Source organism: Erpetoichthys calabaricus, chromosome 3, assembly GCF_900747795.2.
Source record: "Erpetoichthys calabaricus chromosome 3, fErpCal1.3, whole genome shotgun sequence".
Lineage (NCBI taxonomy): Eukaryota > Metazoa > Chordata > Cladistia > Polypteriformes > Polypteridae > Erpetoichthys > Erpetoichthys calabaricus.
In genome coordinates this window covers 361,426-389,019 of record NC_041396.2, presented here as the reverse complement: position 1 = coordinate 389,019, position 27,594 = coordinate 361,426, and the positions used below count along the sequence as shown (strand labels likewise).

The 27,594-nt window shown below is 56.3% G+C and overlaps 1 protein-coding gene across 2 annotated transcripts in view; it reads left to right on the top strand.

Annotated features, from left to right (window-relative positions):
- The window catches only part of LOC114647687 (transcriptional-regulating factor 1), a 62,468-nt gene that overhangs the window by 14,827 nt on the left and 20,047 nt on the right, over nt 1–27,594 (top strand). Inside the window, exons 2-11 of one of the 2 annotated variants that reach the window (XM_051925438.1) lie at nt 6,198–6,263; nt 18,398–18,487; nt 19,839–20,181; nt 20,212–21,480; nt 22,566–22,612; nt 22,697–22,847; nt 23,735–23,953; nt 25,459–25,771; nt 26,574–26,634; nt 26,966–27,105. In XM_051925438.1, coding sequence (XP_051781398.1) covers nt 19,996–20,181; nt 20,212–21,480; nt 22,566–22,612; nt 22,697–22,847; nt 23,735–23,953; nt 25,459–25,771; nt 26,574–26,634; nt 26,966–27,105 — 2,386 coding nt within the window. In that variant the 5' untranslated portion in view covers nt 6,198–6,263; nt 18,398–18,487; nt 19,839–19,995. Of the gene's footprint in view, nt 1–6,197; nt 6,264–18,376; nt 18,488–19,838; nt 20,182–20,211; nt 21,481–22,565; nt 22,613–22,696; nt 22,848–23,734; nt 23,954–25,458; nt 25,772–26,573; nt 26,635–26,965; nt 27,106–27,594 lie in introns of those variants that run through there. The other variant, XM_028796304.2, reaches the window with a different exon arrangement.

The following is a 27,594-nucleotide window of genomic DNA, read 5'->3' as shown; positions in this document are numbered from 1 at the left end:
GGCCTCTGCCAGATTCTTGAAATGCTTCATTGAGTAGTTGGGACCAGAGTGGGGTGCCAGTCAGTCGGAGGGCACACTTAGTCATGCCATGGTCCGAGCCCTCCTGCAGCCCCCTAAATGTGGTGGGCGACCTCTTTGGCTCTGACCTTCAGTGCCCGATGCTCTCTTAAAGGCATCACCCGGCCGTGACTTTCAGGTGGCTCGTCATCTGAGGGTCTGCTGGTTTCCTTCATGCTGCACCCACCGCATCGTCTAACTGACTTTTCCATTCACACGGCGCTTCAAATGAAATGAGAAAGATGAAGCGCCGCTTGTGTCTGCTGTGCCCGCGCCTGAGCAGAGACATGACGCCCAGTTTGCTGCTGAGGCTCTCGTGCGTCCCCAGGGTCACAACATCCCTGTTGTTGGTGTTGTGCCACTTCGGGTGGACTGGCACTGCAGGGCCTTGGAAACAGCCCAGGGCACTGACCTGGTCAGTGTGTGAGATCAGAATGCCCACACGTTGGTGTCACATGTGACCAGAGGTGCAGCAGTCACTTGTTTATGACATGTCCTGGCGTGGGTGCCCGGTGATAGGATTGGCTCCTGCCTTGTGCCCAGTGCTGCTGGGACTGGCTCAAGGAATCAGACTAATAGGCATTATCTGCATCTGCAAAGGCCTGCGGCCAATCAGCTTCTGTTGTTGTGGGTGGCACGTTGGGTCATGTATCCAGTGTCCCACGTCTGGCTGCCACCTTTGTGGAGTTTGCATATTCTCCACGTGCCCATGTGGGGCCACCAGACTGGCCCCATGTGTGACCTGCCCATCCAGAACAGTTTCTTGTCTTGAAACTGGCACTGCTGGGTTTAACTGGAGACTCTAAATGGGCCCTGTGAGTGTGGGGGCAGTGGGCACTGCGATGGGCCTGTGCCCGCTGTCCGCTCAGGGCCGTTTCCTGCTTTGCGTCCAGTGCTGTTCTGTCCACTGCTGACCCTGAAGTGAATTCAGCAGATCTGCGAACAGATGAATGCATGGAGTCTTTGTAGCCGTAAAGTTGGCAAAGTGGGTCTCACCCGGTGGTCGTCTGTCTGGGCTTGAAAGGTGAGCGGCCACTCAGGCCTTCCATGAAATGCAAGCAAAGTGGACGGAAAGTGACTGGTGGAGATGCCAAGTCGGAGTTGGCACGGGGGACAAAGCTCAAGCAGACTGTTGTTTGAAGACCACATCCAGAGGGCGTCATGCCAACCAGTGCATCCTTATGCCACCCTTTGTGAGGCTGCCCCTTATATAGCGCCCTGTGGAGGACTGAGAGCCATCGTCCAATCGCAGGCCTCAGGTGCTTTTGTTTAAGCGTTCAGTAGGTGCCTCTTTCGGTCGAGTGCCATCAGTCCTCTAGTGTGGCACCATGCTGTGCCATCCGATGCTTGTGCTGCTGTGCCAAGTGACATAATGGCAGGCCAGAAGGTCACAGAAAAGGAACAGGAGGTGAAGTGAGCAGAGCAGGCGCAGAGAAACCCAAACGCCGGAGTGCAGGGTGGTAACCTGGGCAAAGCCCACAGGCCTGGTGGGATTCCCGATGACCACCGAGTTTGAAGTGGACACAAGTGACACATCAGGACGTCACACAGCAGCAATGCACCACCTCGCCGCCGGAGCTTCCGGTAAGCAGCCAATCAGAGGGCATGGCTGTGGTGATGTCAGTGTGGCCCTGCCGCTTAGGGTACGAAACTGACCCCAGCCAGGCTGGCAGTCCCCTGCAGTCGGTCTGCCCACCCTGCTCCCGGTATGTGACTGGGCGCAGATGGCATTACTCCCTCATTGCCCACCCTCACCCCCAAGGTTGTCGTGCCTACTCCGCTCTTCTTCATTTTCCAGCGTGTCGCTTGCAGACGTAACTGTCACACATAAATAAGCTGGTGTGACGTGCCCACCACGCGCTCGCTGCACTTCTTGTCGGTTTAGTGGTCCGATGAGAATGTGCCAGGGTGGACTCGTTTTTTTTGTCTCGTTGTGCGGATTTTCAGGCCCCTTTTGGCCTTTTTGTTTTTTTTGTTTTTTTTTGATGTTTTCAGGTTGCTTTTTGATTTTTTTCCGCTGCCATTCTTGTTTGCCACTGTGTGCTGCCATTCTGCCCCTTTTTGTTGCACCGTGTGACGTCACACCTCACATTCCGTGTCACCCGAGGTGTGGTCAGAGGGAGGGCCGCCCCACAGCTGACTTCACGCCCATTCCAGTTGAGTTTCACACGGTAAACGACTCATATCCCGTGGCCTGTCCCCTCTGTATGGGACTGGCATTGGTGGCAGAATGTGGGCATTCTTAGACAGGTCCCACATGCCCCCTACCGGTCTCCCACCAGTGCTAGTGTGTAGGGGGCTTAGAGACCTGGAGGAAACTAGAGCTTGAGGTGACACCTCAGAGTGACACACTACGGTGACCCAGCGGGAGTCGAGATTTGTGTTTTCAGTTACGGCGGGTTTAGCGCTGACGAGCAGACCGCGCCCGTGACGGTGCCACCTCCAAATCCGTTGATCCTTGAATTTGATGGAAATGAGATATCAGCCAGTGGTCATCCTGCGGACTCTCCAAAGAGCTGGACACTCAGAGGACACAGTCTGTCAGGTGGCGCCCGTGCTGTGTGGCATTAAACATGCAGTATGGGGGTCCGGGATCAAGAGTAGGGCACCCCCTTTGAAAGAGAAGAGGGAGGACATTCAGATAACTGCCAAGCACTGCTGGCAGCGGCACTCCGTGCTGTAGAAGGGGGCGGAGCTCTATGGGGTGTCAGTCAGCTGGCATCAGAGGAAAAAGAAGAAGGGGTTGGCAGCTGTGCCCCCTGCTGGTGTGCGGTGGCACTGCTTACCTTGTCGGAGCCCTGAGGTGTCCCCTAAGCATTGAAACTTCACAAGAGACTCTGCAGTTAGAAGGCATTCCTGCAGGTGGCGCTGCACTTGGCCTTCAGATGACCAATCGGGAGCCAGGAGAGGGAGGGACAAACCATCATGAGCACTTTGTGACATCTGTCAGCTGGCAGGACACACAGACACCCTGAGGCCAGTAAGGTGTGCAGTGGGCCGAAGTCACAGCCAGACAGGACACCCCACTGGAGGCGCTGGCCACCAGGGTTTGTTGGGAGACATAATTTCAGTTCTCCAAATTCACAGGGCACACACTTGTCCTGCGGGCATAGGCTGCCCCTGAATCTACTGGTGTGGCTGCCAAGGGTCAGAATGGTCAGTCAGACAAAGGCGGCTCTGTGATGATTCTGTTGGCCTTTGCCTCACGTGAGCGTGTCCTGAGCAGAAGGCAGCTGGATGCCAGTTATATGCTGTGCCACCTCTGTGGTACCCACAGCCCTGGCTGAGCAGGTGCCAGGCTATGACGTGCCAATGCACGTGGCCTAATGAAGCCACAACACCCGACATGCTCTTCTTCTGTGGCTTTCTCTCGACGTTGCCCACTCTAGAGGGACACTGACCGCTGGCCATCTCGTGACGTTTGATGTGGTGTGGTGTGGCCCTTATCCGGGGTTCAGATCTCGGGCCTGACCGTTGCCTGTTCTCCCCGTGTCCCTCATCCGTGTCACTGTGTGTCCCTGACCAGTGGCTGAGTGAGCGTGGGGGTCACTGCACTGACCTTCTCCTCTAAGCTTTGTGACACCCCACAGTTTGTGTACAGCGAGATTTCAGGTGTGAAGGTGGCTGCCATCGAGTGGCACTTGAGAGTGACAAGTGGGGCTTGGTCCTCGTAGACAGTGGTGGGTGGGCAGCACAAAGAGCCAGGGGTCAGCGCGCCTGTTCAGGGAGGACTGGGAGGAGGGCATCCACTAGGGGGCGGCACAGGGAATTGCTGAAAACCAGGAGGAAGGAGCTGTGGCTTGGGGTCCCCCCTCTGCGCTTGGGTGGGCTGGGTGCATGGTGGTACTTGGCAGGTGCGCAGACACGGGGCCAAGACCTAAATAGGTGGGCTTTGTTCATCCCTCCAGCAGTGCCTGCTTCTGAACCCCTGGCGTGAGCTCCTTGCCAGTGCAGCACCAGGCTGTGCCCACCAATTCATCCAACTCCTCCAGTGGCCGCTTTTACTGGCGCTGGGCCGCCCGTCCTGCCACTTGCTGGGTCGACTTTTGTCACCGGGCTCCATCACCCCTCTACAGGCTTTCTCTCATGCAGATGCCCGCCAGGTAGCGGTGTTTGAGCTGCTCATCTCTGCTGTGCCATCCTCACTTGAATATCGTGGGGCTGATCTGACAGGAGGGTGGCCGGCGGCTTGAGAGTGTGAACTGAGCGAGTGGGCACCTCGGTGGACTGACTGATCGCTTGATCGATCGATTGATTGCTTTTCATTGGCCCCAGCAGGGTGGCAGGGCTGTCCTCGTCCTGCAGCCTGACTTTTTTTTTTTCTCTTTTCTAGTTTCTGGGGCGCGATTTACATTTCTGTCATGGCAAAGCCACTCCGTGCCACTGTACCCGTCGGCCCCAGGAGTTGTGCTCACATCAAAGGTGCACTGCCAGCATGGCAGCCATTTGTGTGCCACCCTCAGCTCTTTATGCAAAGAAAAGAATGGGAATGTCCTTGGGGTCCTTCAGAAGGGTCAGCTTGGTAATGCCAAGCATGGAGAACTGTGCCGCAAAAAGAACAGATGAAGGGCATGGCTGGCACCCCAACAGGCTCCGCCCCCCTATTATGCCAATTGCTTCCCACCTAATGTTTTTTTTTTCTCTTCTGTAATGTACTTGCTGTCCTCCCACCAATCTATGGGTACAATTTATAGCGCCTTTCATGGTATGCAGCACAGGCCAGTGTCACAGATGAAGCCCAGTGGGCTCCAAAGAGCACCCGTCCTCCCATCGTAGAGCAGTGGAATGTTGGGTACCAGGGCAGGGAGAACTGGACAGGGTGGCAGTCCACGCCAGGACATGGAGAGGTGATGCCACAGTTGGCACAGTGTCTCACAGTTCCTGGGGAGACTGGCATCAAGGCCCATGCCTGGCCGTTGTCTGTCTTTCTTGACATGAGTGACTGAAGTGAGCTGGCCTTGTTGGTGTGTGCGCCCAACTGGCACCACTGGTGCCCCACCAGAAAGAAAGCACAAATACAGAGACAGAGCTCTGGGGGCAGCACAGCCCACCCCCAAGATGGCAGAGGCACAGAGGGGCCAGCAAGTGGCAGTGCCAATACAAGCCGTCGCTGGACTGCTTACCTGTAAAACTCGACGAGTCTGAGGAAGAGTCTTTAGAGATGAAGGAGGATCACAAAACGATCAGGAAAAAGGATTTACCCACAATGCACTGCAAAGCCCCCGAGACCAAACAGAAAATCCTAAAAGTGGCACAAAATAATAATAATAAAAAAAAACGTCTCTCGGTGACACCAATTCCCAGCAGCCTTTACAGGACTGGGGGTGGTCCCTAAAAATATGATCAACAGGTGGCCCCGCCCCTTATGGACCCACCCACAAAATTCACTGGACGTAGGAGAGCAGCGGGACACACAGAGAGATAAAAACATCAAACAAATCACCCAATAGAATCCAACTCATAAATAACAAAGGAACCAATCAGTGGGAGATAACGAATGACAATGAAGAAGAACAAAGACGGGACCACCAGGCCTGCCGTCCAACAATCGATGACCAAAAACACGAGCAAGCAAGGCGGCCCACTAGAAGAGCACAACTGCTGGCAAAATTCAAAAGCGGACGCCCCGGAGTGAGAGCCGCACGGCTGATGAGTGATGGCTCGTGGGGGCGGGGCCTCTGCGGTGACATCAGCAAGGCCCACCCCCAAGCCGCAAAGCAAACAAATGAGCGGCAAACAGGTGATCACATGTGACGTTGACGAGCACAAATCAGAAGACCACCTGAAGAACGGAAGAACTTCAGGGCAGCTGTCCGCCAAGGCTTACCTGGGACCACCAGAAAGCACTCTAAGCGGTGGGCCGCAGGGCTTCCAGAAGGCATTTGTGGTGGTGGTGGCCCATGGGGGGGGTTCAGCAGACAGGTGGGGTTTGTCGGACGAGGTGCTTTGGGTGGTCCTGAGAAGGTAGTGGAGCAGTCACCCCTACCGGTCTGTGTGATGTTCTTCAATAAGATGCCCTTGAGCTGCCTTGACTCGAGAGCGCCCCCTGTCAATGGTGGCGGCGTGTCACTCCGGCCCCTCGTCCTGTGCCTCTCCTCTTCCTCACTTTGACTTTGTTCTCTGTTTTCTTTTTCTTTCAGTCTGCTGCTGTTTGAATTCAGAGATGAGCGGTGGGCCTCAGGACTGGCAGGATTAGCTGGAAGGCGGTGAGTATCGGCGAGACTGGCACCTTGGCATGCTGCGCTGGCGTGCGCTTTGAAGTGGACAGTGGAGAATTCAGGGGTGGGAGTGGCGCCAGAGTGGTTGGTTAGCCGAGACTCCCACCAGCGGGGCCGAGTCCGTGTACCAGTCAGGGGGCCACTTTTAGCCACACTGAGTGTGTCCTCACGGGATCTTCAGGCCGCCCCAGACCAGTGCCCTGCTCCTTCGTGTGTTCACCAGTCTCATACCAGTAGTGTTGTAGCCCCTCAAATTCCCAGTTGTGTCGCCATGGCATCCGTCGAGCTGATTTCAGTGAGGCCAGTGGTCAGGCACACGGCATGGCCAACCAGCTGGCATGTGTCACACTCCCCGTGCCAGAGTGACGTCTCCAGACGGTCCTGGAGGTCAAGTGCAGGGACTTCACGTCCCTCTCCAGGAGGTGGCGTGTCACTTATAAGGCCCCAAGTAATGGCAGTGTGGTGCTGGTGGTCTTTGAGGAGGAGCCTCCCCACCCCTCCCCCACCATGCTCAGACGTTTCGTGTGTTCCAGTCATGGTGGGCCCACCCACACACCCACTCATACAGTCACAGACCAGACTGTCACCGGGGGCTCACTTACTTCTCGTTTTACCAGAAGCGCTTGGCACGCTCAGCATGTACTGTATCAAAACCGCAACCCCCAGCCCGCCGACCATGAAGCGCCCACTTGGGCTCACACGTGACTGCTCGGCCCCCCTTTCCTGCCAGTTTGCTGATGTGATGGGTGAGGGCCGACCAAAGGTGCCCACCGTGTCCTCCTCCTCCTCCTCCACTCTCTGCTCAAGTGCGTCTTCACCACAACATAAGCCGATGGCCAGAAGAAATCTGCAGGGACTGGCATCCTGTCCTCGATTGGCATGAGGGCTGGCACCCACGCCCCTGCATGCTGCATAAGCAGAAAAGTTTGAAAATGGCGGGCTAGCTGTCTGCAGGCCCCCTCAGATGTGCGTGTGTGACGTTTGAGTCCATCTGCCCACCGTCTGGTCAAAGAGCAGGGCTGTGTGACTCTGAAAGGCGCCATACTGTATACATCTCACCATCTCCGTCAGTGCCCTGCGCTCTTCTCCTCACTGCTGCAGTGGCTCAGTGGTTAGTGCTGCAGCTCCGTGTCCCCTCCAGGTGCCCCCTCCAGGACGGGGGGGGGGGGGGGGCTGCACTGCATGCTGGGATGGCCATGTGCGCCCTGTGACCTTGGAACGGAACAGAAACCTTTGGGCTTATTGTGACAGGACAGGCAGGACGAGAAGCCCCCTGCATCGCCACCAGGCCTGGCAGGGAGACAAGACTGGCAGTGAATGGGGGGGTTCACACGATGTGGGGTCTTGTGAATGCGTGTGAACTCTACAGAGATGTGTAGGGGGGCCGTGAGGCGCACTGAGGGTCCTGAGTGTGGCCCTGACAGCAGGGGTGACGTCACAGCCTTTTTTTTAGATTTCTGCTTCTTCTCTCTTCCGAGACGCGATGTGACAAAACCACAAGCACTCACTGCGTGAAGGACAAGGCGAACGAACCGCGGTGGCCGTCATGATGGCTCTGGGCCACCACGCCGCGCTCCCCCAGTCAGCTGCCATCTCTAAACTGCCGCTTGTCACTCTCGGGGCTGGCTGGTCCCCCAAATGATCACATTGCAAAGGTGCATCTCCACCTCAGCACTTCTTGGTGTAGCAGGTAGACCACCAGTGGAAGGTCGGAGGTTACGGGGACTTTATACGCCATTAGTGACAAACGAGAGGAGACCCCCCTCAGGCCCCCCTTCTCAAAGGCTGTCCTCGAGGAGGTGACTTGAAGTGCCTGGCTGAGGTCCCCACGCAGTCCCTGCTGCTCAGACTAAGCAGGTCACAAGTCCCAGGATGCACCTGGCTGCTCTCCTCTGCAGATGCCCAGAGCCACCCACACGACTCCAGATGGGGGTCTCACTGACTGATGAGTTTTCTTGGCTTGTCTAGTGGCTTCTGTGTGTCGGTCACAAACCCCTAAATCTCGCCGGAGGTCTCGCCCCCTCCGGCTCCGTGTCCGCCATCTTGTATTTATGGCTGGCGTGCCTCGGCCCACGTCTCTGCATTGCACTCCATTTTCCAGATGTTTGCCCACTTCTGAGGGGTCTCCAGCTGCCCCCTCAGTGTCTGCCATCCCTCTAGTTTTAGTGTCACCTGCGGCTCTGACATGTTTATGAAGTCCATCAGTGATGCTGAGGGTCCCAGGACAGACCCTGGGGGGCTCGGTTCTCCTCTACTTGGTCCCCTGGGTCCCCTGTCCCCTGTTAACCAGCGGAGGTGCAGTTCTGTCGAAGGTCCTCGACTTCGTGAAGCTCATAGTGTGTGCCAGCTGTGTTTCTTAAACCCGCCCTCGTTGTAACTTTGTCGTTTCCATAATTCCGCTGGACACAGAAGTGAGACGCGTTGGCCCTTTGGGGTCCGCTTTGTGTCCCTTCTTGAAGAGTCCTGGTGGTCCCCTCTGAAGTGACGTCTTTTATTTCTCTCCATACACCTGCGTGTCTTCCTCACGCCCGCCAAGTCTGCCATCCTCTTTGTTTGGTGCCCATGTGGTGTTGTTGAAAGTCTCAGTAATGTTTGCTGCTGTCACCTTGTCACTTTTGGGTGACGAGAGGAGATCTGGACAGGCGTCACCTGTCACCTTTCCGTGTCTATGGCGGCAGTGAATCAGCGGCTCCTCCCAAGATGGCGAATCTGCACGTGTGACATTCATGTCACCTGTTTGGTTTTTGAAGCTAATCTAAAGGTCACGAGAGTTAAAGGTGACAGGCGTACACGTGGTGTGTGTTTGGAGGGCACGTTGGCATTGAAATGCAGTCTAAGGTCTCCGGTAAGAAACTCGGAGAAGAGCCCAACAACGAGGTGGTCCGGAAACAACGAGTCACGTCACACAGGCGGGCCCTTAAAGTGTGGACACCAGGGAAGCGCCGGGAGTTTGTGACGTGGTCTGCACCTGTGGTGGTCCCAGGACCAAACCTCACGACCCCCTGGCACACCCAACTCGCTGTGAGTCACGTGGTGGAAACTTCCGGAATCCTCCTGGAATTCTCGAATTTCTCCTGGAAGAACTGTTTGACTTTTTAGTTTTGTGTTTTTCAGTCACTGGAGAGGGCGAATCTTGATAAAGTGGGCACTCCATGATGGCATCAGCCAGTGCCCCCGCCCGTTGATACAAAACACTCTGACATTCAAACCCTGCATTGTACTTTGGCATTTCCTGCCAGTGCTGGGCGGGTGGCACCTTGCTGGCATTACCACCGTTTTAAAGTTGCCGTTTTTACTCTTGTTGTATATCAGATTTTGTGACTGGCACAGCCTCACCCACTTGAAGAGTTTGGGGGTACGTTTAATAAAAAGTCATTTTCTGGTTACTTCTGTGCTTGCCATGGCATCGACTGGGTGATCATGCTGGCACCAAATGCAGAAATCCTGCCATGGTGCCATGCACACTTCACCCTGCCGCTGGCCAAGTTGGCATCCTCTTAGTCCGCCCATCCCCTGACCATCGGCAGGCGTGTCTTGGATCCTCAGCCAGCTGCGTGCACACTGAAGTGACCCCCTGGGCACCGATGCCCCTTATTAAAGTTATTCCAAGGCCGTCGCTAAAGTTTGCTTCATTGCAGTGGTGCCACTGTGCCCTTCTGAGTAGTGTCTGCTAGGCCAGGCCCCCCAAGCCACCACCGGTGCCACATGCTCCTTGGCGCCTGAGCTTGCCAGCCGTTCCTCCCCGTGACTCTTTGTTGTGCCTTACGGGGTCTCTTGGTGTCGCCTTTCTGCCAGCTTATTCTTGTCACAGAGAACTTTGGGTTTAACAGCAGGTGGGCTTTTGTTTCCTGTCGTCACCTGTCCCTGAGCTCCTCCGCTGGCTTCAGTGTGCTGCTCCAGTTTTGATGGCGGGTGGTCCTGTTGTGGCCGGTGGTCCTGTTGTGGCCGGTGGTCCTGTTGTGGCCGTCCTCCTCCTCCTCCTCTGGCGTGTTTTGACTTTTTCCGTTTTTTGTTTTCTTCTCCAAGGTCCTTGAACGCTCGGGATGAGGGAGGGAGGACGCGGCTGAGAAGGGGGCTTCAAAAGTGACTCCCCCACCTTTGAGTCGACGGCGCGGCCGGCTCTCTAACATTCCTGTCATGCTTGAGCTGGAGAAAGGGAGCCAGCGGGCACAGCTGACTGGTGCTGACACCCTGTTGGTGGGCAGGGCAGAGCCCATGAAGGCTGGCAGCCCCCAGACTTTCTCCTGCTGCTTTCTTGTGCCTCCCTCTGTTTGTGATGCCCACCCTGCGTTCTTGTGTGTGATGGACTGGCATCCCGTCCAGGTTGGCTCCTGGCCCCCAGCTGATACTGTCAGGGTAGGCCTAGCCCCCCCATAGGCTTCTCGTGGGCTTTCAGAGGGTCAGCTGTCACCATCCAGGACTGGACACTTTTTAAGAGCCCGACTGTGTGTTTCCCCCCCCGTGTTGAACCCGTGTCAGTTACATGTGGAGACGGGGGGCACAGGGGGGTGGTCAGGCACTTCATCTGAACAAAGTCACGTAAAGCGGCCTTGAGTTTTTGGGGGGGGCGGTGTGGGGGCTGCCAGGACTGCAGTGCCCACCCAAGCTGAGGACCACCCGTGTTCAGAATAACAGAACACAAAGATCAGGAGGCACTGCTGTGTGGGTCCCCTGAACTGAAAAGCTTAAGTGCCCACCTGTGACTCCCCATTGGAGTGTTTGATTGGTTAGTCAGTGTGACGTGCCAGTGAAGGCTCATCAAGTGGCATCAGGGAGTGAGTGGCCGATGCCCCGTGAGACCCCTCCCCCTTTCATTCATTTTCTCAACCTGCTTTTCTATTATGGGGTTGGCACCAGATGTGAGGCAGAGACCAGCTCTGGACAGGATGCCAGTGCATCACAGGGCACCTCCACTCACTGCCAGCCCCTCAGAGTCACCTACAGGAGTAGTGCAGCAGCAGTGCCCACCGCTGTGTGCCAGGAGACGTCTGACTAAAGAATGTGCCGCTTTTGTTTTGGGTTATCTGAGCGAGGACGTGCCAGCCGCACGAGACGTCAACATAGCCTGCTGAAGGGGGGGGGGGGGGGACAGGGGGGCACTCAGGCAGAAAATTGGCGTTGTGTTTTTAGGCCGTCAGCAGCTTCTCCTTTGGCTTGAAGTCCTGGAATCACAAAGCACTTCTGCGTAAAACAGAAGTAACGGACCCGGGGGGCTAAATGGGGCGACGTCCGAGCGGGGCGGTTATTTACAGAAAAAAGGAAACTGAAGCCACCGCATGCGGAATTTGAGTTTAGGACACCACTTTTAAATTTGATGACAATTCATGCTGCTGCAGCCCCCCAGACCTGGCACGGGGATTTACCGAGCGCATCCAGTTGATCCTAGAGTGACCGAACCACTAGGGGGCGCACTGTTGTCCAGAATTAGGGATTGTCATATTCCCAGATCAGGTGGCGGGTGTGCCCAGCGGGTCACTGTCACCCTTTAGTTGTGGCCAAAGCAGAGAAGGTTCAATTTCAGACTCACAGCCCCTGGGTGATGGCCTGAGGTGCCACCTGCCTTGTTGTGCTGTGCCCCACCATGCCATACCATGCCACCCTGTCGCCATGCCACGCTTCCTGCAAAGAGCTGGCACCTTAGCCTCTCTTTCTTAGTTTGGTGTCACTTCCCAAAATTTACCCGATCCCTGAGTGCCCCATCACAAGCTGGCACAGGGTGCCCCCCAACCATCCAGGCCCTATATCCCCCCAGGTGGCACTTGTTCGAGTGCATGACAGCAGACCTTCCCCATGAGCACATCAACAAATAGAAATCTGAACTGAAGTGGGTGCAGGCAGGAGGGCACTGTGCCAGTGGTGGTCCCTAGTGGTGTTGGTCCAGATTGGACAGTTTGTAGCCTTTTAGGTTTTAGGTGGGGTGTTGTCTGCTCATGGAAGAGGCCCAAGCCTGAAATGGGCAAAGCCGCTTCAATGCCTGGCACATCAATACACATCATTTGGCTGCTCAGATGACGGGGCGCACCACTTATAAAAGCTTGACTTGCCAAGGTGAGGTGGCCCGGGTGTATGAGTGCCCAGGGTGGTCCAAGCTGAAGCCTCATTGAGACTGGGGTGCAGCTGAGTGGGCTCTTCTTGTGCTCTGCCAGTGTTTGCCCACCTATCTGCTTTTTTATGCAGTGGTGTGACATGTCACTGAGGTGCCAGCCAGATCATGACAGACATGGAGGACGTGCTACTGGAGGCTGTGGTCCGGTCCATTGCCCTCAACAAGATGGAGGTGACATTGTCATCAGAAGCCACCTTGATTGGGCCAACTTTGATGAAATTAAGAATAATAACACATTTCATTTATATAGCGCCTTTCCCATGCTCCAGGCACTTGATGTTTGCAGCTTACCTGTTTAGGATGGCAGGGCCAGGGTCCATGAGTTGGCACTTCAGAAGCATCACAATGCAGCCAGATGTACAGATAAGAAGGACCAGACCAGTCATTTCTCGAGTGGGACCCCTGTGTGGACCACCTGGCATCCTCATGTACCTGCTGTGCCTGTGGCTGCATATCACTGTGGAGGCTGCCAGTGTGCCAGTGGACTGAGTTGGCATCAAGTGGCAGGCTGCCATGATGGCTCAGGTGTGTGTCATTTCTGTGCATCACCTGTGCCCCTCCTGGAGGCCAATGCCCGCCGAACTCCCCCTCCAGCTTGATGGGACTTGCTAGCTGGTGGCACCTCCAGCTGTCCGACATGAGGCCTCACCCACAGGTCACTTCACTCCCTATCTCAGTCCTTCTCGAGTGCCACAGGTGGGCGCCACAGGTCTCTGTGAGGAGGTGCCAGCGCCTCTGGAGCAGCTGATGTCAGGCTGGCGCCAGTTCCTTGTGGCACAGTTTTGCTGTCTCTCAGCAGGGCCACCGAGGTCACTTCTTGAATTTTCTTAGAAGTCGGCCCTTTTTCTGGATATCCTTCCTCGTTTTCATTTTGTAAGTTTAACACGCAGTTGGTGTGGCGCCTCGCGGCAGAAATCAGGCCCGTGGTGCCCGCCCCCTCTAATGAGAGCCGCCGGAAGGCAGATAAGCCGTTACTGTAAGTGGAGATGGCAGCTCTCTGATAAAAGGGCAGATGGGGCTGCCGATAAACGTGCAGTCGACGGAGCCATCTTGAGTCGTGCTGGCGTCACCTGGCAGTGGGCGTCTAGAAGGGTGAAAGGCCGCCCGAGACTTTTAGGTCTTGTGCCAACTTGTCCCACCGTAGGGGAGGCTGGGGGACAGCTAACTGGCTGGACGTCCGAGCTGCTGGAATAGGGGGGCGTGAAATGGAATAACCAGCGGGTAACAGTGAGACCTGAAGGCGCTATATACAGTTGGCAGAGGCCATGCACACTCATGAGCTGGTCAGTTGGCATATGGCCTGTGTGGGGCACCGTAATATCTGCCTCAGGCTCAGCAAGTCATTTGTCTTGTGAGGATCATGGTGGTGCGGCTCGGGTGACATGGCAGCCTGTCACAGTTGGTGACCTCTGTTGGTCTTTGCCAAGCCTGACCCTCAAGGATGTGGAAGTCCTGCCATCTCCTTAGACAGACATTGGCAGTGGCACTCTGTGACGTTGTATGTGGCACTGTCGTGGGAGGCCAGTTCCCTGGTCAGCTGTGGTGGGCCACACAAAATGTGACCACCGAGGGCTGAAGCTCATGGCCTGGTCGGCCCATGACAGACGTGACTTGTTGGCAGGGTGACTGGCTGAGCCCTCAGTGTTTCGTGACCCACACTATTCATTGTCACAGCAGTCATGTCACCAGGTGGCTCAGACGCTGGCACCTTGCGCCTTTCCCGGACCCTCAGAGCACAGAGGAGAGGCACATAACGCGCTCAGTTGTGGAGCTCAGATGCGGGTGACGGGGTCTCGATGCGTCGGGTGGGACGGTCAGAAGCACCGTGGCTGAATATGTATGAGGCTCATTAGCATAGTCCATGTATGGTTGTGTTAGGGCGGAGTCTGAGGCGTGTCCACGTGTGATTTATACATTGTTTTTTTTTTTTGACGTCCCCACAAAGGTTTATGAACGAGACCCCTGGTCATGTGACCTGCTGAAACACCGGAATGAATAAACGTGACGGCAGTAAAACTCGTCCTTGTCAAGAAAGAATCTCGAGGACGGAAAACGCAAACCAGACGAATTCGGGCGAATGCAGCCGTCTGTGTGGATGGGCGATGACAGGGGGACGACAGACCCCCCGGTTTTGCCCTTTCATTCCCTGATCATCTGCCCTTTTCCTGCCACCTTTACTGCCTGGCCGCGTGGGAGAGGGGGGGCTGGGATGTGCTGTGGTGGGACGCCCACAATGCCAGTGGAGATACGCCAGTTCATTGCCTCTGCCATCTTTGAATATCCAGGTCTGCTGTTCAGCGTTCAGGTCAAGCTGACGATGTCCCCAGATGATGTCCTCCTGTCACACAGCAGCAGCCATCGTAAGGAGGAGTTTAAGGCCACTCCGTCGGCGTGTCCTCCTTGAAGGTCCCCTCGGTGACTTGCCGGACTCCTGCAGGTTCCCACAAGTCTCTGTTTTCCTGCACTTCCCTTTGTCCCCACTAGGTGTCCCCTGCCTCGACTTAGAATGCCCACCGCTCATGCCAGGGTCACCCAAGTCCCGCCCTTACTGGTGCTCTGTTTCCCTGTGGTCTCGTTGGTCCTCGCCCTTTGCTCCCATCATGCACTTGGAGTCGTTTTGCTGGTGGGGTGACTCGATGTGCTCTCCCTAGTGCCACCTACAGTCCCCGTTTCTCTGGAGGGGTCTTTACAGCCCGAGCTCACATCGCTCAGATGGCCTCAGTGCTTTCCGGAGGTGGGGGTCTCCCCCCTGGCGCTTCTTGTTGACGTTTCTCTTGCCCACCTGTTGTTCTCCCACGTTGTCTGCCATTCCTCTAAAGTTAGAACTTCCCAGGACTTCTGACATCAAAGTCATAAATAGAATACGACGAGTAGGGGGCCGCGGACACACCCCGGGGGGCTTATTGCGTTGGGTTGAAGGAGGATTTGAATTTGAGACTTGAACCTGTGACTGGATGAGACCAGATGTGACCAGATGGCAGTCACTGGAAGTACTGGGAAGGTCCACCTCCGTTGTGCCAGGTGTGACCCCATTGCTTTAACACTCCATTTTAGGTGGGTCCAGTCTGAGTGGGCACTGGGAGAAGCCTGCCATCTCCAGTTGTCCACCTTATTTTCAGCAGTGAAAGTGGCGACCGTGTGACACACGTGTGACATGCTGGTGACCTGGTGACTTACCTCTCGGTCACACACCACCCTGGCTGACAGAGGCGTGTGACATATGTGCCTTGAGTGGCATTTAGCCCTCCTCTGCTTGTGCTCTGAAGGGGATCTTGAGGTTTGCCCGTTTGTCTTGGTGCCACATTTTCCATCGTTGACTTAAATTGTCGATTTGACGGGTGCCACCACCTCAAGTCGAATTACGGATTGGCAGGCTGAATAAGTCGAGTTGGCATCTGAGCAGCCGCCATCAGCTCTCTTGATGTTTGCTCATGTCTCTTGTTATGACCCTGCTTAGCTGGTTGGCACGCTGGACTACTGGAGCCCAGTGACCAGAAATTCTGAGCGTCACTGTCACACTACAGTAAGGGTCAGAGAGCCATGTACCTGTGCGTCACCACGTGTCCCCTTGTTGCCCTCTTCGGCTCAGCCCAAAGAGGACAGGAGTGGGCAGAATGAACCCTAACCTCAAGATGTCGTGCTCGAGGGTCTTTTTATTTGTTCTCATGTGTTTTATTGTCATTTGGAGGGAAACTTTGATTTTGGGCATTGTAATGACATCAGTTGTGACGCCGTCTAGTGGCGATGTGACCTCGGCAGCCGCGTCGATGAAGATGGTGGCACCAAACGCAGAGTTAGCCCTCGGCCGATGAAGGAAAGCAGCTTACTCATTTGATGGCAGTTCTCTACCATCCAAGAATGTGCCCAGTACGTGCCACCTAGTTGGAGCTGACTGGGCAGTGACTGGCATGAGAGGGAGCAGCAGCTGTGTCTGATGCCATATTGTGTAGTGCCCGCCACCTTGGGCTGAGCAGGTGCCATGCCAGGATGTGATGAGGCCCGAAGTCAGTGTGCTCTCCGTTCTCCTACCTCAAGTCTCTCGCCAGCTCATTGGTCAGATTGTCCCCTGGCATCTCTGAGTTGGCAGGTCTCGTCATTGTGGGTGGTCAGGCCAGTCACCTGGAGTGCCCGTGCTGAGGTCTGCCAATTGCTGTCATCCGGTGGCTCCGTAATCATTTCTGGGAGGCTTTGTGTTGTTATTTATTGATTGATTGATTTTATTACTCCTGTTGTCACGACTCGACTCCTTGTCACCAGGTGTACTGAGGTGTGACATCTGATGCCATGAAGTCAGCAGCGGTGGCCTTCCTGGTCCAAGGCCATGGATCGGGCACAGACCTTTGCTCACCGATCCTTCTCCCGTCTCCGTTTCTTCCGTTCGGGTTTTGAGCTCCTGAGGGGTCTTGGTGAGGGTGCTGGGCTGCAGGCGGCCCCCCAGAATGGCCACATCTGCCACGTCAGTCATTTTCCAATGTCCGCCTCCTTCAGACCCATTGGGGTGGGCAGCAGTGCGCTTCTCCTCAGGGACATCTGCCTCTCCAGTAAAGACAGCGCCCCCTTGTGTTAGAGGACAGAGCTGGTGATTTAGGTGGCACCTTTGTCTCCATATCTGGCCCACTAAGTTGCTGTTTTCCTGATGCCCACCCTAAAGTTCTTACAGGGGCTGGCACACTTATTTCTGTGTTTCTGCAGTTTGAACCTCAGGCTCACCACGGGCTGTTGTAATTTGACCTCTAGGGGGCCTCGCTGCCTTTAGAGAGCGGCATCAGGGGGCTCTGCTGTTTATGGCCATTCAGTCTCTGGTCTGACTAGTGGCAATGACCCCCGTGTGCCACCTTGGCATCAGGCCTCTGCTGCTCTTGGTCACCGTCACCCTTTGGGCCAGTCTCGCCACCACTCAGAGCCCCTGCAGCATTTCACAGGTAGCCGAAGCCTCGCCGCGCCGTTTGACGGTAACTGAAGAGAAAGCGTCTGGTGGGCAACATCAGCAGAAACGCCTGGCGCTTTCACTTTGACTTATTTTTAGTGTCTTCACAGTTTGAGGGAAGGCGCAGTCAGAAGTGACTCAATACGAGAGCCCGCCGGCCGCCACTTGATGACTCATCAGGGGGCCGCCGAGGGGATTAGAGAAAATGAAAAAGAGCAGATGTGACACCCAGTGGCCTCACGAAGGGGGGGGGAGGGTACTTGAATGGCGCTATATATTAGATTATATGCCAGCTGTGAACTGACGCACAACATAACCAGAGCGCCGTTAAGAAGGCAGCAGACACGAAAGGCACTATATAAAGCACAAGCCCACCCAGGCACAGACCCCCTCGCTCAGCCAAGTCCAAGGTCTGCCCTGAGCACAGAAGTGGTGACTTTTACACGAGCCGCCTGGCGCTGGCTTTGCACCCGGACCCTCCAACAGCAAAGCGCTCAGTGCCCAGGCTCACGCTAAACATGAACAAAAGAGTCCCGGGGTATGGCAGCCGATTTTGGCTTTGGTGACAGCCAGTCATGTTGTCCGGGGGTTTTGCTTCACTCTGGAGTGCCAGTCTAAGGGGGGAGGTTTTGTTCCTGTGCCATACCAATGCCTGTCGGGTGTGGGCTTCATGCTGGCATCTTTATGCAGCAGGCCTGTGCACCGAGAGACAGCACCCTGGCAGGAGGGCCTGAACCCGTAGCCTTGGGGTGTCAATTGCACTGCCAGGACTTGGCACCCATCTCAGTGGGCGATCCCCTTCAAAATAAAAGACTTCTATTCTGAAGGAGCGCAGTATGAACAAGTGTGTGTGGCACCGACACCCAGGCTGGGCCATGTGGCGGGCCAAAGGGGTCACTTGGGGGTCACCGCTTTCATGTCACCTTGCATTGCTGCCCGCTGGTCGTCCACGTGGTGCCACAAGCTCGAGGTGGCCAGGTGGGTCTTGGGTGGGCACGGCCAGCCCAACGTTACTCATTTTCCGTGTCCTTTGATTTGGCAGCAGACCTTCCTGCGGACCCTCATTAAGCGAGTCCTTTCTAATTCCAGGCTTCAACGGGAACATCTGAGGACCTCAGCGGGATTGGGATTGAGATGTCCTACGAGAGACGAGGGGCCACACTGCTGCCGGCTCAAAAGGTACGTGCCAAGCTGGGTCTTCAGGCCTTGGTGTCCACTACTGGCACCTTGGCGGGTGCATATTTGGGGTGCATTTGGGAATTACGAGCGCCTTCCCTGTTCTTAAACATTTGACGTGTGCTCTCAGTTCAAGTCAGAGTGTTTATATAGCGCCTTTCACCAGAAGCATTGTGACAAATCTCGGGTATAATGCAAGTGTTGCTTGTATAAGTCAGAAGGAGTTGGCACCGAACAAAATGGAAGACACATCGGCGATACGTGTCCGTTAATCCACCGTGGCCCACTGAGCCCCCCTGCTGGTCCTTCCAAAGTGGGGTCTGTGCTGGTGAGAGAGCCTTTCTCTGCGGGGAGCCCAGTGCTCCCAGTATCTCAGGTGACATGTCCATAGGCAGTAGAGCCCTGTCCCCAAGTGCCACATCAGGATACCGAGGAGGCTAAGTGACGGTTCATAGACAGCGAGGCGGTGAGCACAGCTGATCGGTGGCTCCCATCGGGGGTCTTCAGCCTGAGACCGAAGGGGGCGCCTCACATGTAAGCAGGCAGAGCCGTCCACAGCGCCAGGACCCTGGACGTACGAGCTCGGGCACCGCTGCTCTGCCATGAACCCTTGTGGTGTTAAGCTGATCTCGGTGGGCACTCCGCTGGGTGGGTGACGACGAGTAAGCAGGGCCTCCCTCTGCCATTTTGTGTCAAAATGCCCAAAACTGAACCGGGAGCCATTGCAGGGACTCGAGGACAGGTGTCCTGATAAGGGGGTGGACTGGCAGCTGAGCGAAGACTGAGCTGAACATGCGGTGGGCGACGCCTCGCGGTCCTCGATCCTACCGGGAAGAACTGCGGGAGTTCAGTCCTCCGGATCGCAATCTCTCAACGCTTTTCAGTCGGGCAGTTCAGTCGAAGAGAATGGGACATCATGCTGGGGGTCTCCTCGTTGCCCCCATTTGTGTGTACTCAGAGAGAAGCCGTCCTTGTCCACACCACTGATAAAGGACAACATCAGGGAAAGGTCACTCGGTCTAAGTGGAGAGGAGAGCTGGCTGTCATCGGCGTGCGAACAGCGGTGGTCCGAGCGCCAGGCCCTGCGGGACGCCACATTTAACGTTGATGTGCGGTGACGGAGTCCTAAGGTGGGCTGCTCTCCTGTGTGTGTGTGTGTGTGTGTGTGTGAGGCGTCCTCTCTGCTCACAGTGTATAATATAGCGCCTTTCCCACGCTCTTAACAATCATGCTGTTCAACTGAAGTACGCCACGCTGCCAGGTCTTCCTGGGATGGTGCCCAGGTGAATCCTCGGATGGCGCGGGTGCCCATGTGCCCTCTAAGGCCTTTTCTCTTCTTCTCTTTTGGCCGCAGGTGGATTTCTGCTTTGCAACTCGTGCCATTCAGCTGTGGGTCTGCAGGAGCGCAGAAGATGTGAGGCCTCCGCACGGCGCAGGACAGGAGCAGGACGACACAGAGTGCACTTGCCATTGGCTGTGAGCAGCACGAGGTGGCATTTGTTGAGATTGGCATGGGGGACCAGTCGCTCTACAAGGCCAATCACGTAGTGAACTGCACAGAGAGCAGCTACTATCAGCTGCCACCCAGCTCGGTGGCGGCCGGGGCCGGGGGCCTGAACCACAGCTATGGCTCGACCGTCATGGAGACCCCCCAGGCCTCCCCGGTGTCCTCTGCATTTCCCCGTGACGCGGGGAACGTCTCCGCCACCCTCTCGGTGTCGGCCAAGAATTACCCAGAACTGATAGAGACCACCAAAACCGGCGGCTCATGGCCTAGCGCGGGCAACCACCTTCGGAACAGTCTGGGCAACGCCGGCGTGATGTGGGCCGCCTCCGGCCAGGGCGAGGCGCTGCCCGCTGCAGAGGGAGCCCCCTACCAGTACGGTTGCACGCAGCAGGCGGAGGGGCCGGCCAAACTGGGCCCCACCGTGCAGAAGCTCGACTCCTTCACGCAGGTGTTTGCCAGCCAGAACCTCCGGATCCACCAGGGTGCCGGCGCCGGGGGCTTACTGGCTCACGCTCAGCCCCTGGGCACCTCCCTGGCTGACGCCACCACGGACAGCGCCCTCCGTCAGCTGCTCTGTCAGAAGCCGCAGGTCCTTGAGTCGGCGCCGTCACAGCTGAAGTTCCAGCAGCAGCAGCAGCAGCAGCCCTTTGACGACGGGCACGAGCTGCAGCAGCATCATCATCATCATCAGCAGCACCCTCCTCATCCTCATCAGCAGCTGTACTACGAGTACCAGCAGCAGCAGCAGCAGCAGCAGCACCAGCAGAGGGCAGCGCAGCTCCAGCAGCTCCAGCACGTCCTGCAGCAGCGGCAGCAGCAGATGTTACAGCAGCAGGCCCAGCAGCAGAGCCAGCAGCAGTTCTACCTGCAGCAGACGCAGACCACCACGGCACAGCAGCAGACCACCCTGTCCGGCCACGCCCTGCTGCAGCAGCTGCAGCAGCAGCAACGCCACCATTACTACCAGCAGCAGGCCAACCTCCTCCAGCTGCAGCAGCAGCAGCAGATGCACGCGCCCACCCCGGCGGTGCCCTTCCACCAAAGCCGCAAAGGCGTCGGGCAGGCCGGGCAGGCCTACAGCCCTCAGGAGCAGGGCCACGTCGGGCAACACGTCCAGATGTCCCCTGTGCAGTCACAGTACTTCTACCAGGAGCAGCCCCCGCAATACTGCCACGTCTACCAGCAGGGCGTCCATCTGCAGCAGGCGCAGCAGCAGGCACAGCAGCAGGCACAGCAGACGCCCGTCCAGGAGGACCTGCACTCGCCCACCAAGCACTTCCAGGCTGAATCCAGCTGTGCCACCACTGTGGTCTCTGAGGTGAGGGACTGCAGCCTAAACCAGAAGGGCACACATCCTCCAATGAGCGCGCCCAGCCAGACCGGGCAGAGGGCCCTGGGCGAGCTGCTGCCCACAGTCCAGCTGGTGAGCATCAAGGCTGAAATTCAAGAGGAGCAGCAGCAGCCACCAGCTGGCACTTTGTGGTCACAGGTACGTCAGGGGCCGAGCGGGTGAGAGGTGACATGTGACGTCGATTCAGGTGTGGCTTAGAATAAGCGGGTGCTCACAGTGGGTGGATGTGCCGTCTTCTCCATGTCCATCCTCCTCAGAAATGCCAACGCATGGTGAGGTGGTGTGCCAGTGTGCCACCCCAGAATATTTAATTATGAGAGAAATTCCGGGGTCGTGCTGCGTCTCGATCCCCACCCTCTGGGATTTTCCATTAGCTCTGCGCCATCCAGAAATAAAAACCCTCGTCACCCGGGTGGCACCCTCTCCTGACGACAAGGTGTTTGCTTCGTGGGGTCCGAGGTCCCTGACCACGAGTTCAGTTCCTGCCTCAGTTTGCAGGTTCTCCCAATTTTCTCTGCATAATCCGCTTTCCTGCCACTGGGCCTTAACTGGGCTGGCCAGGACCCCTCAAGAGTGTAAGGTGGACCCCAACACCCCCAGACAGACCACACCACCACAGCCCGATGGCCACTGAACTGACCAATTCACCACTCAAGTCACCAAACTGAGTTTGCTGCTCTCCTCAGGTCACCCAAAAACTTGCCCCTGTTTCAAGTGGCACATCTGTGATGGGCGGGCACTCATTAATGCCAGGGCCTGTGAGACACTGGGAGCTCCTGTGCAGGAGTGCAAATGCCCTGACGCGCCTTGAGGTTCATGGCCCTGGATGTTCACGTGACTGGCATCAAAGAGGGCACAGGTCTGTGCCAGATGTGTCTCATCTCCTCTTCATGGATGGGCTGTCAGTGAGTGCATTTGTGAGGCTGGGCACAAGGGTCCCCTGGGGGGTAGGGTGTTAAAGTGGGTTGGGGTGAAGGACATCATGGGTTCACTGGTCACCCCCCCTCGAGGTGGTCAGCCTGAGACAGGGGGGTCCTGGAAATTTCCCCGGAATGAGTTTGCCCTCCCATCTCACCAGCTCATTTGTGGACAGCAACTGTCTGCCACGCCACCTCCCGCAGGTCTAGCCTGGCATGACCGAGAGTAGGGGATACACTTCTAGGGGCTGGTGAAGGTGGCACCTTGGTGACTTGTGACAAGCTCGACCGTTGTTCACCCCACAGGTGATGTTAAATGACATGAAGCCCGAAGCGACATCCCCAGATGACAGGTAAGTGACTGCTCATTGGGTGATGGCTCCTTAGTGCCCGCCGGTCACTCTGCCCCTCTGACTTTCATTTGTGTATCTGCACAGCACCCTGGCCAGTCCGACCTTCCTGGACAGAACCGAAGTGAAGAGCAAGCTGGTATGTGCCATCTGCGTCAAAGAGTTTAAGAGCCTGCCAGCCCTCAATGGGCACATGAGGTCTCACGGCGGGATGAGGGCATCGCCCAGCCTCAAACCGGTAAGAGTGGTTGGGGGGTTTGGGGAGGGGGGTCTCTACTCCCAGAATTCCCTGCCCATGGCTGCCCCGCTTGCTTCTCGCTTTCTCTTCCCAAGGGGGCGCCGTTTATGTGGACTTGCAGTTCTTAGCTCATCAGCCAAAGTGGCACCCCAAGCTGGGTTTGATCCTGCTGGCACACGGGCACATCACATGACCAGCAGCAAGTACAGCAACAATAAACAAGACAGACAGAGAGTGGTGGTGAGGTGATGTTGCCATCATAACAATTTAAAAAATTGCCACAAAAATGTCAGAATGTAGCAAAGGGAACGTGCCAGGCTGTAAATTCCAAAGGGTGCTGGCAAATTTGATAGTTTCAGGGGGCGCCACTTAGGGAGCCGGACCCACACACTATAGCAGCGATGAAGTAAGAGTTGCACTGGCACAGCTGCCAGATGAGATTGCACCAGTGCCCATTTCCTTCCTGCATATGCTGATGCCCGTTTCTAAATCCACAGTATGAGAGGAGGAGGAGCGAGGCACACAGGAAGCAGATAGTAATGCCAGTGTTGGACTGCCAGGCCCCCCTACCATCCATTGGGTGGTCTTCTTCAAGCTCCCAGCACCTTCCCCACATTCTCTGCAGGTCAAGTCACAGATGGCACAAATGAGTCACAGCGACTGCCTTAAACAGGTGTGTGTGCCACGGTGGGCCACCACTGCCCCAGATGTCAACCGTGTGCCCGGCCTCTGGCTTTTCTTCCACCACAGGTTACCCTGGGCCTGCAGTTGACCCAATGGACCTCCCTTGGCATCTCTTCTTCCTCCTCATTTTTGCTTTGCCTCCTGCTGCTCCATCTGTGCCCTTCACTCTTGTTTTAACACCTCGTGTCGTTGTCTGTGTGCAGGAAGACGGGGACAAGCAGCTGCCCAAAGAGGTGGATGCCCATCTGCCCATCGTCATGCCTGTCTCTGTTCCTGTAAAGCTTCTCCCTGCAGCTGCTATGCTCCGCCAGCCCACTGATGCCAGTCAGCCTGCCGCCGATCATGTTGACAGGTCTGCCCAGCTGCCGGCCCCACCAGGACAACCATGCCAGCGGCTGCTAAGGTCCCCACATGGCTGCTCCGTGAGTGTTGCTCTGCCTCTTTGCTTCTCTTCTGCCCTCGGTGGCCATTTCAGGGTCTCCTTAAAATGCCATCTTGGCACATCTGTTCATCTGAGGCTTTGTTGAGTGAAATGTGGCGATGCTGGCACACGTGGCTGACCCATGCCATGCCTCAGGTCTTAACATGTGGCACCTCTGTCCCCTGATTGTCTTTTAGCAACTGCCCACTCTGGCCGTTTGGTGGCCTTTGAACGTGTCACCATGTGCAGTCAGATGTTTGCAGATGGATCGGTCACATTTGGTAATTTATGGTGCTGCTGGGTAAGGCTTCCCAAAGACGGGCATGGCAGGGCAACATGGTGGCTCTAATAATGTGGTCTTTGGTGAGAGAGTGCCCCAACTGGGAGTTGATGCCAGTTTTGTGCTCAATCCGATCTGTTTGTCCCTGGTTTACCAATTTTGACATGAAATCCTCAAGTCCTGGTTGGGGTGGCAGTCCATGGCAGCCTTGTGACTTTGGGGTCTTTATGGTGTTAGTCAGCTTGGTTGGTTTTTTTGTTGTCATTTCTTTGGTTATGAAAGGGTTAAGGTTAATGACGTTTGCATCTTGTCGCTGACTTTGTTCTTTGTTGCTATGCCCTTTGCCAGTCATGTGATCATTCCAACCTATTAAAAATGGCAGCCTGCTAATCGCAATGCCCAAGTGTTGAGGTGGTGCAGTTTAGACTCTGATGCTGGTTGGCACATTGGGGTTTCAGTGTTGACTCCCATGCCCAGTCCCTTAGCAGAACCTTCTTCTGGTCCTTTTGATGCCAGTCCTTCAGTAGCACTTCTGCCAGTTAGGGTTTGGGAGGAGAACCCCCAGAGGCACAGGGCGGATCTGAAAGCTGTATCAGCTGTGCCAGTGCCAGCTGGCCTCCATTAAAAGGGCTCACCAGGAGGAGGAGCGCCCCCTGATGGTGGGGCTGAAACGTTAAAAGAGCACAAGGACCCCCCAATGCCGGAGTCCCTTGTCACCAGTGGGCTGCACTTTCTGGTTGTGTTGGTGGCTGAAGGCGGACCTGAATCAGCAGATCTACAGGTGGCATTTGGGCACCGGGGTGAAAGAGGGGGCTCCAGCTGTCGAATTTACAAACAGGCGGAGACCCCCAAGCAGCCCAGGGTCTTTTGATCTGAGCATTGTGTGAGTTGACAGCATTCATCTCGTGGACCTTACATGGGACAGGCCTTGTTCAGTGACATTTGGCGATGCTGGCACACGTGGATGACCCACGCCATGCCACACGCGACTCCTTGGGGGCTCAGTGCCGTCCGGTGTGCCACTTTTAGCTACTGCCCACTCCCCGGGCTACTCTTTGGCCCTCCAGCCCATTTCAGTGTTGGTGCCCACCCTAAATGCTCCTGCTGGACGTCACCGCCCTGAAGGTCTGCCCGCCCCGTCTGGTTTGGCCTTTTCAATTCCTGCTCCCTCAGCGCGCCGCCCGGCTGGCCTCAATGTCTCTTTTTGTTTTCTCTCCCCTATACAGGACGCCCCTCGCAGGCTCACAAAGGCCGAGAAGCCAGACAAGCGGGGTCAACACGAGAAGAAGAAGTACAGGCACCGGCCCGAGCCCCTCATCATCCCCCCGCCCTCCCTCACCCTCTCCGTGGGCAACGCCACCCTCTTCCAGAGTCAGCTACGTTCTCCACGGCTCCTTGGCGAGCCTCCTCCTTACACGCCGCCCCCCATGCTGAGCCCGGTGAGACAGGGGTCCGGTCTCTTCAGCAGCGTCATCCAGCACAGCCAGTCGACCAAGGCCGCCAGCCCCATCACGCCCAGGGTGTACCTGGCAAGGAGCAGTGAGTACCCGCTGATGTGTCAACGAGCGCCAGGGGACCCTCTGAGTGGAGGCATCATAACGCACAGGGACCCTCATGAGGGACGGGCCACGGTCATGAAAATGTGTGACAATCAGGAAAGCCTGGGTGGTGAAGTGGTGGGCCGGCCAGAGGACCCCCCCTAGTAGCAGGTCCGGGGGAGGACTAGCAAGAATGAGTGTGACGGTGACAACTGAGTCCTTAAAAACTTCAAAAGGCCTGAGTGCTTCAGGAATAAAAAAAAAATGAATTTATGGGGGGTCGGGGGGGGGGGGGGGACCAGCAAACCCCTGGCACAAATAGCAGAGCAAGAACAGGAATTGGGGGGCAGATGTTTGTGGAAATACATGATGGGGTCAAGACCAGCTGACCAGCACCACGACGCTAATCTACGTTTGATGGGACGATCCGTAATCTCGGATGCTGGTGTCACAACGAGCAGCTTCTAGAAAGCCCATGGCCTGTCCCAGCCTGTCACGTTATGGTGACGTTATAACGTGAGTGACCCTCATCTCGCAAGTCAAGTCTGCCGAATCCTGACGCTTGCCTGGTGTTTCCCGTAGACGTCTCGGTGTCCGTTGGCTCCGTGCCCTTTGCAGACCGTCTGTCTAATGTGTGACAAGCTCCGCGTCACCTCGTTTGTGACAAAAGCCACTCCAGTGAGGACACTCTTGGTGGCGCCCTGGGAGTCCCAAAGCTCGGGCCGTGCTGGAGGGGCTGGCGTCACGGCCGGGCGAGTTACGCTTTGAATGGCCCTGCTGAACTCTCATCTCCTTTTCCACAGGTGGCACAGATGGGCTCAGCGTGATGCCAGGACCGGGAGAGCAGCCCGTCAACGTTGAGCCGTGAGTGTTGAGTCCTCTTCCTTGAAACGGGCGTTGATAAATGAGGTTAAGAAATGTCATGGTGGTTCATGGCCTGAGGTGGGCGCCGCTGTACCCGGTGGGCCTCGAGGTCCAGTCTCTTGGGTACTGAACTTTGGGTAAAAGCAGCAGGGTGACATTTGCAGCAGCCCCGCTCTGAGGTTTGGAGTTTGGCGAATGTCCGATTGGCTTTTGCCTCCTACTGACCTTTGCCCTGCCGCCCACCGGTCGTCATTCCTCTGTTGCCCTGGTCAAGTGTGCCATGGCAGACCCCCGTCGGAGGACGTGACGGCTCTCTGCTGCTCTCTTCCAGGCACATCAACTTGGGGCGCCAGTTCCAAGCCGAGATCCCGAGGCTGCAGAGCCGCTCAAAGATGGCCAACGACGAGCACCAAGCCAGCCTGGTGTGGACAAACCGGCCAGAGTTTGAATCAGCCAGCGGGCAGCAGAAGGGTAAGGAGGACGGCGTAGTTGACGTCTTTTCATTTGATTTTGGCTTAGCTGCTTCATTTAAAGTGCCGCACTTTTGTCACCGTCTGTTCAGGCCACTCCCACAAGTGATGGTGACGGGCTGTCAGGACGAGGTGATGAAGGTGCCCGTTATGGCCGTGGAAGGTGGCACCTCAGTCCTGAGTGTCAAAGCAGGGCAGGTGGGTGGTGGCTCCACTTATGGCCTCGATGTCACACCTTTCCATTCTTGACGTTTGCTGGGACGCCGACTCAGGCCGATGCCCCCCAGTGCCCAGGCGACAACTCGAACTGGGGGCCTTCAGCTGGCCTGCCTGACTTGCCCCCCCTTGTTGCAGACCCTTTGATGCACTGTTTGGAATCAGACAGCTTTGATTTCTTCCTGCCCGCCTGTTTAGTGCATTATGGGATAGCCACATTCATGAGGGGCATGGGCAGGGGATGACAACAGGGGGACGGCGGGTCAGCTCTCAG